Consider the following 13246-nt stretch of genomic DNA (forward strand, 5'->3'; position numbering starts at 1 on the left):
ACCAACGCACTCAGGCTCTCCGTGTCCACTGGCTCTGTGTGTGTGTGTGTGTGTGTGTGTGTTGTTCTTTGTACGAGTCAGTTTGAGTTGTGGTTGTTCAGAGCGACTGCATTCTGGACGGTCCTCAGTTAAAGGGTCAGTTCACCGGCATCACAAAATTAAAAAAAATAAAAACAGAGAAAATACACGACCATGATTGCATTTCTTTAAACCAATCACAATCGTCTTGGGGCGGTGCTAAGCTCTGGACGCAGCGACGGTGGCTCTGCTAAATAGTCTCAGGAAGAAACTTGTTTTGGTGGAACATTTGCAGTAACGTGAGCTATTTAAATTAGCTGATACATGGTTAAACCTCATTGGCTCTTACCAGTGTATCTCTGTGTGTACTTCATCCACAACAATCCCAACAGTCAGTTCCAAAACGGGAGCGTGCTTATGTCCCCACATTTCTAAAAAAAAATTTTTTCACTGAAAATTAGGCCCTATGTTCCCACAGTTCCTTTGTTCATGAATTTGTATCTGATTTTATCCCCCTAACTCTAACCCCTAACCCTAACCCTAAAAAATTTTGTGGGAGGACAGGGCTTAAATTGAAATGAAATGTAGGAACATAAGACCTAATTTTGAAAATGTCCTAGAAATGTGGGAACATAGGGCCTAATTTTAAGAAAAATCTTAGAAATGTGGGAACATGGGCTATGGGACCATTGTGCTGTGGGAACATAGGGCTGACACCCCCAAAATGTCCCAGTTAGAGAGGAAACACCATTAACATATTCTTTGTAAATCTTTACAGTGATTCACTAAAAGAACCGAGCAGAACTGCCTTGTTACACCATCCTAGTCTTCTTCAAAACTTGACATTTTCAGCGTGTAGCTCGCTAGCTCGAAGTTTGTTTCCCAAAGAGAACAGAGTTTGAGAACGGTGACACACAGCGAGACAGGAAGGAGATGGACAATGTACTTCCGTTGATAATACCAAACCAAATCTGTGGATTTATTTTAACAGTTTAATTTATTATTATAATAAAAATGAAATCCAGAAGGGTTAATGCCCGACGAGGTGTCCATTGTCAGGTATTAATGAACGACGGCGAGGCGTGAACCGGTTACCTCCGTCGTCCATTAATACCTAACAATGGCAACAGCTTCTCACACTCATCTCGTAAAATACGGACGCTTGGTCAGGTGCCTTTGTCGTTCTTATTTACGCTAAAAGTCTCCTTTAGCGCTATAAGTAAACGCGCTTGGTCGGGACTATTGCCGTCCCTTTAGCGCTTTAAGTAAACGAACTTGGTCGGGACTATTGCCGTCCCTTTTGACGCAGTTATGTTAAGGAAAAGGTCGTGGGTGGGCGTACGGTTCTGTGACACATGGGAGGAAAATAAAAAGCGACTATAGCAAGCGTGACAAGCGGGATGCGAACCCCGCTCTCCTGGGTGAAAGTCCTGTGTTTGTTTGACCCATCCACCCCCCCAACCAACCAACCAACCAACCTCCTTACATACTACTCTCTAAATCCTCTCTAACTGCTGCTCTCCCCGGTGCGTTACACAAATACGCTGAAAGACACCTTTTTCGTCACATCAGACGCTGACAGCCACTGTCCAAACGTCCTTATTTTACGAGTTCGGAGTGAGAACGGGTTGACAATGGACACCTCGAAGGGCATTAACCCGCTTATACCATGGTCACTTGCCAAATAACATATTTTTAAAACATTAGTTTATATTTTAATTAGTTTTGCAATCGAAATCTAAAGTTTATCCAAACAATAACTCGGTAACGGTTTGACTAATACCTGGAACAATCATTCCCATCCAACAGGTCCTTATGCAATGCAAACGCTGCTCTCCCCAGGAATTAGGAAGGACCTTAGATACGACTTGCCTCCCTTAGCAACCGGAGCTATTTATATAGTCCGCTCAGCTGATAGAACTCTTCAGTTTAGCTACGAGCCAGAAAGCTAACGTTATGCTAGCAAGATCCAAAGTCAATAACATTGTGTACAGTTGGCAATCAGTAAAAATAACCTGACAGTATGTTGAACAACAAGACAAGCTAGCTATCAGCCATGTCATTGTCCCCGAAACAATATAACGACTTTTACGAAGAATTTGATCCGCGATGTGTAACGTTACTGTCGGCCGCAGCGGCGCAGCCTGAAGCAGCGACATGAACAGTGAACAGGATGTGAGATAACGTTATTCTCTGTGAAACAAAGTCAGTCCAGAGCGGCAGTATAACTTACTTCCTGCAGCCTGTGTGTTAGCTCCATCCTGTGGTGTTCAGAGGATGAGTTGTAAATAATAAATCCACATTTCCTTTTTGATTTAATGTAGCGCATTCATTTAGAACGGTTAACAGACAGTTTCACCGGAACTCCTTTAGGTGTCCTACATCACTTTTTAATGGACACCCTGCAGCCAATCAGAATCGAGTATTCACCCAGACCATGGTATAATTGTGTTTAAACCTCTGCTGAGACTGAGTAGTTTTCATTTTATTCTCATACTTTAAAGACGGTATTTATTTTTGATTCAAATTAAATCTTGGACGCAGTTTATGCGTGCATTCTCAAAATTAGAAACTGCTTTTAAAAAAAAAATACTTTTGAGGAGCACAGGCTCATCAGAACATCGTGTTCATTTCCCTTTCTGTGCAGCTCCTCTGGTGATCCATCAATAGATTTTGAAACTGCACTTTTAAGAACCTCCGATTGTCCTTTTCCAATATTAAAACTAAACTGTGCATCGCAGGATTTATAACAACAACAACAACAAAAGCTCCAACTTTTTCTGAGAATTAGAATCAGTCGTCTGTTTCTTTGTGCGTGATAAGTATTGATAAAAACAAAAATGCATACCGTGATTTCAGGGGAGCATACCTATGTTCCCACATTCCTAAGAATTTTTTTTCAGTGAAAATTAGGCTCTATGTTCCCACATTTCCTTTTTCATAAATTTGTATCAGATTTTAGCCCCCTTTCTCCCAATTTGGTAGCCTAACCCTAACCCATAGGGCTGTGGGAACATAGGGCCTAATTTTAAGAAAAATCTTAGAAATGTGGGAACATAGGGCCTAATTTTAAGAAGAATTCTTAGAAATGAGGGAACATAGGGCCTAATTTGAAGAAAAATTCTTAGAAATGTGGGAACATAGGGCCTAATTTTAAGAAAATTCTTAGAAATGTGGGAACATAGGGCCTAATTTTAAGAAAATCTTAGAAATGTGGGAACATAGGGCCTAATTTGAAGAAAAAATCTTAGAAATGTGGGAACATAGGGCCTAATTTTAAGAAAATCTTAGAAATGTGGGAACATAGGGCCTAATTTTAAGAAAAATCTTAGAAATGTGGGAACATAGGGCCTAATTTTAAGAAAAATTCTTAGAAATGTGGGAACATAGGGACTAATTTTAAGAAAAATCTTAGAAATGTGGGAACATAGGGCCTAATTTTAAGAAAAATCTTAGAAATGTGGGAACATAGGGCCTAATTTTAAGAAGAATTCTTAGAAATGAGGGAACATAGAGCCTAATTTTAAGAAAAATTCTTAGAAATGTGGGAACATAGAGCCTAATTTGAAGAAAAATTCTTAGAAATGTGGGAACATAGAGCCTAATTTGAAGAAAAATTCTTAGAAATGTGGGAACATAGGGCCTAATTTTAAGAAGAATTCTTAGAAATGAGGAAACATAGAGCCTAATTTGAAGAAAATTCTTAGAAATGTGGGAACATAGGGCCTAATTTTAAGAAAACTCTTAGAAATGTGGGAACATAGGGCCTAATTTTAAGAAAATTCTTAGAAATGTGAGAACATAGGGCCTAATTTTAAGAAAAATCTTAGAAATGTGGGAACATAGGGCCTAATTTGAAGAAAAAAATCTTAGAAATGTGGGAACATAGGGCCTAATTTTAAGAAAAAATCTTAGAAATGTGGGAACATAGGGCCTAATTTTAAGAAAAATTCTTAGAAATGTGAGAACATAGGGCCTAATTTTAAGAAGAATTCTTAGAAATGTGGGAACATAGGGCCTAATTTTAAGAAGAATTCTTAGAAATGTGGGAACATAGGGCCTAATTTTAAGAAAATTCTTAGAAATGTGGGAACATAGGGCCTAATTTTAAGAAAATTCTTAGAAATGTGAGAACATAGGGCCTAATTTGAAGAAAAATTCTTAGAAATGTGGGAACATAGGGCCTAATTTTAAGAAGAATTCTTAGAAATGTGGGAACATAGGGCCTAATTTTAAGAAAATTCTTAGAAATGTGGGAACATAGGGCCTAATTTTAAGAAAAATCTTAGAAATGTGGGAACATAGGGCCTAATTTTAAGAAAAATCTTAGAAATGTGGGAACATAGGGCCTAATTTTAAGAAAAATCTTAGAAATGTGGGAACATAGGGCCTAATTTTAAGAAGAATTCTTAGAAATGAGGGAACATAGAGCCTAATTTTAAGAAAAATTCTTAGAAATGTGGGAACATAGGGACTAATTTGAAGAAAAATTCTTAGAAATGTGGGAACATAGGGCCTAATTTTAAGAAGAATTCTTAGAAATGAGGGAACATAGAGCCTAATTTGAAGAAAAATTCTTAGAAATGTGGGAACATAGGGCCTAATTTTAAGAAAACTCTTAGAAATGTGGGAACATAGGGCCTAATTTTAAGAAAAATTCTTAGAAATGTGGGAACATAGGGCCTAATTTTAAGAAAAATCTTAGAAATGTGGGAACATAGGGCCTAATTTGAAGAAAAAAATCTTAGAAATGTGGGAACATAGGGCCTAATTTTAAGAAAAAATCTTAGAAATGTGGGAACATAGGGCCTAATTTTAAGAAAAATTCTTAGAAATGTGAGAACATAGGGCCTAATTTTAAGAAGAATTCTTAGAAATGTGGGAACATAGGGCCTAATTTTAAGAAAATTCTTAGAAATGTGGGAACATAGGGCCTAATTTTAAGAAAATCTTAGAAATGTGGGAACATAGGGCCTAATTTTAAGAAAAATCTTAGAAATGTGGGAACATAGGGCCTAATTTGAAGAAAAAATCTTAGAAATGTGGGAACATAGGGCCTAATTTTAAGAAAAATCTTAGAAATGTGGGAACATAGGGCCTAATTTTAAGAAAAATCTTAGAAATGTGGGAACATAGGGCCTAATTTTAAGAAGAATTCTTAGAAATGAGGGAACATAGAGCCTAATTTTAAGAATAATTCTTAGAAATGTGGGAACATAGGGACTAATTTTAAGAAAAATCTTAGAAATGTGGGAACATAGAGCCTAATTTTAAGAAGAATTCTTAGAAATGTGAGAACATAGGGCCTAATTTGAAGAAAAATTCTTAGAAATGTGGGAACATAGGGCCTAATTTTAAGAAGAATTCTTAGAAATGTGGGAACATAGGGCCTAATTTTAAGAAAATTCTTAGAAATGTGGGAACATAGGGCCTAATTTTAAGAAAAATCTTAGAAATGTGGGAACATAGGGCCTAATTTGAAGAAAAAATCTTAGAAATGTGGGAACATAGGGACTAATTTTAAGAAAAATCTTAGAAATGTGGGAACATAGGGCCTAATTTTAAGAAAAATTCTTAGAAATGTGAGAACATAGGGCCTAATTTGAAGAAAAATTCTTAGAAATGTGAGAACATAGGGCCTAATTTGAAGAAAAATTCTTAGAAATGTGAGAACATAGGGCCTATTTGAAGAAAAATCCTTAGAAATGTGGGAACATAGGGCCTAATTTTAAGAAAAATCTTAGAAATGTGGGAACATAGGGCCTAATTTTAAGAAAAATCTTAGAAATGTGGGAACATAGGGCCTAATTTTAAGAAAAATCTTAGAAATGTGGGAACATAGGGCCTAATTTTAAGAAAAATTCATAGAAATGAGGGAACATAGGGCCTAATTTGAAGAAAATTCTTAGAAATGTGGGAACATAGGGCCTAATTTTAAGAAAAATCTTAGAAATGTGGGAACATAGGGCCTAATTTTAAGAAAAATTCATAGAAATGAGGGAACATAGGGCCTAATTTGAAGAAAATTCTTAGAAATGTGGGAACATAGGGCCTAATTTGAAGAAAATTCTTAGAAATGTGGGAACATAGGGCCTAATTTGAAGAAAATTCTTAGAAATGTGGGAACATAGGGCTGTGGGACCATTGGGATGTGGGAACATAGGGCTGACCCCGATTTCAGAGAGTGAATGTGTTGGTGAGCAGGAGCCGAGAGCAGGGAATGGCTGCAAAGATAAAACATGAGTTTGTGTGAGTGTGGAGGTAAAGAAAGGACCCGTCCATCTCCTTCAAAACATCCGGAGAAACAGCATCAGAGTGTGGCCCCGGGGCCCGACCTTCCATACACAGCGAAGGAGAAGAGGACTCGGACACAAAGACGACACAAAGAGAAGACGTGAAAGAGTCCGCGGATGTCATCATGTGGAAGCAGCTCTTTGTGCTGCGGCTGTAAGGAAATTAATTTGTGTGCATTAAGGATGTCTGAAGCGAATCTGAGAGGCTCTGATGTTATATAAGATCCAGAAAGAAAAACATTAAAACAGGAGAAGTTAAATGAAATGCTGGAAGACAGACAGTATAAATATATTAAACTACAGTGTAGCAAGGCAATGCATTCTCAGGAACGGGTTCCTATGATATCTTACGAAAATGCAACGTGGTAACATGACTTCGCGTAAACATACACGCCAACTTTCTTAAGCTAAGTGGCGTGTTATCTGTACGTTATAACATTATAAGCTATCTGCGTGTATGTCTACGCTGTATACAGCGGACGGCAGTCTGCAACGTCACAGCGTAAACATACACGCCACGTTTTTTTGAGAATTACGTTACAAGAACACGGTCCCTTAAGTTAAGGAAAAGGTCATTGGTGAGCTTACGGTTCCGTGACACGCGGGAACAACGGGATGGTTGGGTTTAGGAAAAGGTTGTGTGTGGGCTTACGGTTCAGTGACACGCAGGAAGAACGGGACGGAAAAGAAGAAAGCGACTTTAGGAAAGTTGACATGCGGGACATGATCCCTGGTCTCCTGGGTGAAAGTCCTGTGTTTGACCCGTCCACCCCCCCAAACAACCTCCTTATGCAGAATTTCGGCCTTACATACTACTCACTACCTTAGTCACTCTTAATGCTACGTCATCTTCTCACTGACTTTACATTGGCATTGTTTTCCGTGGTGGCCACACGAAATTTTCACACATTTCGTGCCACCACCACGTAATGCGCTGTTAATAATTCGTGATCATTTCACGGAATTCTGTGCGGCCAGGCTGTACTCCCGGGACTCAAACACACAAATGCACGAAAAGTTAATGTAGGATTTAGTGTCTTTATTTTATTTTAATGTCTATAAATCGTCTCTTAGTTTAGTTTATTTCAGTCATTTCTACTTTCAACATTCACCACACCAACACATTCGCATGAACGGGTTTTGTATGATATTTTACTAAAAATAGTGAGCGTCATGCGGCGATGACTTAACTTTACGTATCTATATGTATGAATGGCTCATGAGAACACATCCTGAAGTATTCCTTTATTTGTTGTGCCCTGTAACCGTATACAAGCTGGGTAGAGCTACAACTAACGATTTGTCTCATTGTGGATTATTTCCTGGATGAATGGATTAGGTGTTTGGTCTCTAAAATGTCAAATGGTGAAAAATGTGGATCAGTGTTTCCCAAAAAGCCCAAAATAACGTCCTCAAATGTCTTGTTTTGTCCCCAACTCAAAGATATTCAGTTTACTGTCTCAGAGAAGAGAAGAAACTAGAACATATTCATATTTAACAAGCTGACATCACACGTTTTACTTTTTTCTTCATAAAAATGACTCAAACCGATCAATCAATTATCAAAATAGTTGGTGATTGATTTAATAGTTGACAACTAATCAATTAATCTTTGCAGCTCTAAAGCCGAGACATTGGACATATGACACACAATAATAAAAACTTAGTTTATTTAAGCCTATTATTATAAAAATGAAATTCAGAACAATTGTGTTTAACCCTTTGAGTAGTTTTCATTCGGTTATTCTTACACTCTTTGTCTTTGTTTCTTTTTTACCAAAATAAGTCTGACCAGTGCGCACACTTTGTTGCCATAAAGGCAGGAAATAAACAGAGCATGTGTGAGAGAGACAGAACGAGAGAGAGAGAGAGAGAGAGAGAGAGAGATAGAGATAGAGAGAGCAAGAGATAGAGAGAGAGGGGGGAGGGAGAGCAAGAAAGAGGATGACAGCTTGTCTCGCATCCACAGACATTTTCAGAGGCAGCTAAACGGTCTGAGCAGCACTTTTGACGTCAGGAATAATCATTACAGCCTACTCTCTCATCCGGGTCTCTTTGCTCTCCTCCTCTCCTCTTCTCCCCTCATCCCTTGTGGTTTTAATATCTATTTAATCCACAGCAGCAGCAGCAGCAGCAGCAACACGTAAGCACACATGTGAAGAGGAGCAGCCTCGAGTCCCCATCACCATCATCTATCTCTGTTCCGCTCTTCCCTGAAAACACCGGAGAGGATGTGTGCATCGCGGCTCAACAAGTCTCCTTTGTTTTTCACACATTAAGTGCGGATGGCTGCGGGATGGAGATAGCCTTGGTGAGCTTTGAGAACGGTGGCGCCAAAGGAAGCGGAGGTGGCGGCAGCGGCAACAATGCCGAGGAGAGCTGCCGAAACGCGCTGGATGTCCCCCATCATCAGCCGGGCTTCGTGCAAACTGGACTCGGAGGAGAGGACTACAGTAAAGAGCTGAACACCCGAGGGAGTCCGCATCAGCAGCAGCATCATCTGCATCATCATCTGCATCAGAGCTCCTGGAAAATCAACGACATGAACAACACTTTCAGCTGTAGCGAGAACGCCATGGATGCGCTTTTACGCGCGGACCACAGTCCCCATCTGTTTGACGAGGACATGCTGGACATGGACACGGAGAGCAACGAGAGGGTGCTCATCAACATCGCCGGGCTAAGGTACGAGACCCAGCTGGGCACCCTGAACCAGTTCCCTGACACTTTACTGGGAGACCCCGCCAAGAGGATTAAATACTTTGACCCGCTCCGGAACGAGTACTTTTTCGACCGCAACAGGCCGAGCTTTGACGGGATTTTGTATTTTTATCAGTCAGGGGGGAAGATCCGGAGACCTGTCAATGTGTCCATTGATGTGTTCGCGGATGAGATTAGGTTTTACCAGCTGGGGGAGGAGGCCATGGAGCGTTTCCGTGAGGATGAAGGGTTTATAAAAGAGGAGGAAAAGCCACTGCCTCAGAATGAGTTTCAGAAGCAGGTCTGGCTCATTTTTGAGTATCCGGAGAGCTCCATGCCGGCTCGGGGCATCGCCATCGTGTCTGTGATTGTTATCACCATATCCATCATCACCTTCTGCCTGGAAACGCTGCCAGAGTTTCGGGATGAGAGGGAGCTTCCGGTCACCAGCCGACTGGACAACAGCACGGCGCCACGGTCCTCTCTTACCTTCACGGACCCCTTCTTCATCATAGAGACAACATGCGTCATCTGGTTCACTTTCGAGCTGTTCGTGCGCTTCTTTGCGTGCCCGAGCAAGTCGGAGTTCTCCAAGACGGTCATGAACATCATCGACATCATGTCCATCATGCCTTACTTCATCACAGTGGGCACGGAGCTGGCGGAGCAGCAGGGCCAGGAGCACCAGAACGGACAGCAGGCCATGTCGCTCGCCATCCTGAGGGTCATCCGCCTCGTCCGGGTCTTCCGAATCTTCAAACTCTCCCGACACTCCAAGGGGCTGCAGATTCTGGGGCAGACTCTCAAAGCCAGCATGCGGGAGCTCGGCCTGCTCATCTTCTTCCTCTTCATCGGAGTCATCCTGTTCTCCAGTGCCGTGTTCTTCGCAGAGGCGGACGAGCCGGAGTCTCACTTCTCCAGCATCCCGGACGCCTTCTGGTGGGCCGTGGTCACGATGACGACCGTCGGCTACGGGGACATGAGGCCGATCACGGTCGGGGGGAAGATCGTAGGCTCGCTGTGCGCCATCGCCGGCGTGCTCACCATCGCGCTGCCCGTGCCGGTCATCGTGTCCAACTTCAACTACTTCTATCACAGAGAGACGGACCAGGATCAGTCCTCGCTGAAGGACGAGCCCAACAGCGGCCGAGCGAGCCCCGAACTGAAGCGCAAAGGGAGTAAGTCGTCGGCGAAGTCGCAGGACGTGGAGAACAGCGACGCGAACGTGTCGGCGGAGAAGGCGAATATCAAAGCGAACAGCAGCATGGACTTCAAGAGATCCCTTTACGCTTTCTGCTTGGACACGCGGGAGACAGACCTGTAGTCCTTCCAGACCCTGACTTTAAAAAAATAATAAACTTTTTAAGCCCATAGTTATTTAGAATAAACCCCCATTAATGGGTTCTTAAGTCTTTGCACATAGCAGTTGGAGGATCAACACATTTGCAATCCTGAAAAGTTTTAAAAGAGCGACGGGGTTGAGTTATAAAAAGCACATTTTTAATCCCGCTCATCTGTTTAAGCACATCCGTTAGTGGAGGTCTGAACAAAAAGCCACAGTGATGCAACTCAGTGGCCCTTTAAAGTAGGAACATTAAATGAAACTTGTGCATGAATAAAAGTGGGACATGTCTTGCCTGTGCTGCAGATAATCAAACACGAGCAGGACTTGGAATAATTACTTGACATCAGAGGATTTACAGGACCAACGAGACTCTTTGTACATAACGTAGGAAGCCGTCCGTGTTCAGTCGTGCAACAAAAGAAAAAAAAAAAAGCCAAATTTTATTTTTCGTACCTACCCTACATTTAGTCATTATGTTTACGCTGAAAAGTTGCAGCAGTCGTGTACATAAATATATCCCATAAGCCTACTATTTATGAATTGGATCATGGTGTTATTGTAGATTTCGAGAAGTATATTTTTGAGATGCCCAGACACCTGTTTTCCTCAGGTTTTGTCAAAGAAGTGAGATATTTTTCCTTTTTTTTTTCAGAAGACCTAAAGAGAAGATTTTTAGCCTTGTCTGTGATCATTTTAAACTAAAGAACTTTTTTGAATTCTTAAATAAAAAGGACATTATGTGGGAGTAAACTGAGGGAATGACAGCCAAGAAACGAGGACAGAGCAAAGACCATCTGGAGACATCAAGTAACACGGATACCAGGTGAGTTACAAAGAGTATAAGTGCTTATTTATTGGGTTTTAAATGTGATTTTACTTGATGGGAATCCACAGTAATCATCAGCTTTGTGCAGATACAGGAAACAGGTTAATATGGAAAGAACAAGCTCCTCATGTATGGAGTAACATCAGTGTCAAAATTCAATTCTCGTGTTCAAGTGCCAATATTATTTTCCAATTCTGATGCTGATATTTGAGCGTTTAAACAATACATTGATCGATATTTCAAGGGGATAATAGTTTACAATTTTTTTATTTTTTTTTTATTTATTTATTTTTTGTTTCCAGAGTTTGTTCTGCAAGTTTTAGTTTCAGTTTTCCAGAAAGGTTTAATTTTAGTTTTTATATATCGTCTATCCAGTCGCTGTTGGGCAAAAACCTTGTCTGTCCAAAACTGTTCCAACTTTTCAGGAAATTCAAAAAAACCGTCTAATTTGAAAACATTATATTGAGCTATTTACCTTTGAAAAAGTCAGATGAAATTGCCTCACCACTCTTTCACCCTCCTGTTGTCCTCGGGTAAAATTTGACCCATTTTCCAAAAGTTTCTATATCAGAAGTATACAAAAAAAAATGATAAAAGAACGTTGAAAAAAGTGACAAAAATTTCGGAAAAAGCTTCAAAAACGTGGGGAAATAAATCAGCAAAAACATCGGAAAAAGTGACAAAAAATCTTGGATAAAAGTGACAAAAAAAATAGGGGAAAAAGCGACAAAAGTGTCGAAAAAGACGACCAAAATGTTGAAAAAAGTGAAGAGAAAAATTTGTAAAATTTTTAAAAAACGTGGGGAAATAAATCAGCAAAAACATCGGAAAAAGTGACAAAAACGTCAGGAAAAGCTTCAAAAACATCGGTAAAAGTGACAAAAACGTTGAAAAAAGTGACACAAAAATAGGGGAAAAAGACGACCAAACTGTTGAAAAAAAAGTTTCAACTTTGAAATTTTGACCCAGAAAAAAAAAAAATGTTGCATGGTCGACGGGAAGACAACACAAGGGTTAAATATTTGTAGAAAGACCCACAGACAGATGTAAAGGGGGACCAATAGCATTGAGTCATGAAAATAAATTAACCCTCCTGTTGTCCTCAGGTCAAATTTGACCCGTTCTCAGAACTTCTATATCAGAAATATGTGTTTCTTTTTAACCAAATTACTCAAAAAATTAAGTACAATTGCATGTACTCGATTACTACTTTCATTAAATTGTGGGTATTCAATTTTATAGCATTTGAAAAAATTGAAATGGTTTCAAAACCTGACTAAACTTTGACATCCACATGTCTGTGATTCTCCACCAACATACATTACGTTCCTCTAATATTAAAAATATTTCATCATTTCAAAATTAGGTATAATCTCCTTTAAATGAGATTTATTGACCATGAATTCCAAAAATAGGTGTAAAACTATTGGTGTTAGTGAAAAATAGCATCAAATGTGGAAAAAAGTGACAAAAACATTGAAAAAAGTGACGAAAAAAGTGACAACAACGTTAGAAAATTTGTCAAAAATATCCCCAAAAAAAAATAACGGTCAAAAAAATTGTTAATTTTGACCCAGAAGGACAAGTGCATGGTGGACCAGAAGCCAACACAAGGGTTAAAATGATGAAATTTGGACATACAAGGTTTCTGCCCGACATCGATGATATTTAGTTTTAGTTTTTTTTATAATGTCGCAGAAGTATGCAGCTATATATAAAAAATATATGGTTGAAGAACTGTGTAGGAACGGCCTTAATGTTTACATGTTTTGATTTAGGATCAACTTCTCACTACCACCATGAAGAAAACTTTCATTCTAACCCCAGCCGGCTAATATCAGAGTTGAATACCAGTTTCAAGTAAACGCACCATTAAGTCCCGTCTGTGTTGGCATTTTCGACAACGGCAGGCAGTGGTTATAGTTTGTGGCCAGCTAGTTGAGTGTCTTTAGCTGCACAATGTTGGACGTCCCGGTGTTGGAATCCTTTCCAGTGAAATACAGTCACACTTTCCACCGTTCAGCTGTCAGCATTTTAACTGTGTTCAAGCCAGCTACTAGCTAA

At 39.9% G+C, this 13246-nt stretch overlaps 1 protein-coding gene across 1 annotated transcript; it reads left to right on the forward strand.

The window, feature by feature from the left end:
* The first annotated feature begins 8255 nt into the window (after positions 1 to 8255).
* Positions 8256 to 10596, forward strand: LOC116051997 (potassium voltage-gated channel subfamily A member 1). The gene has a single exon (XM_031302486.2). It carries the CDS (start codon positions 8608 to 8610, stop codon positions 10333 to 10335), a length of 1728 nt encoding a protein of 575 aa, XP_031158346.1. The 5' UTR covers positions 8256 to 8607; the 3' UTR covers positions 10336 to 10596.
* The last annotated feature ends 2650 nt before the right edge of the window (positions 10597 to 13246 follow it).

The sequence above is a fragment of the Sander lucioperca genome, chromosome 20 (genome assembly GCF_008315115.2).
Source record: "Sander lucioperca isolate FBNREF2018 chromosome 20, SLUC_FBN_1.2, whole genome shotgun sequence".
In the NCBI taxonomy this organism is placed as follows: domain Eukaryota; kingdom Metazoa; phylum Chordata; class Actinopteri; order Perciformes; family Percidae; genus Sander; species Sander lucioperca.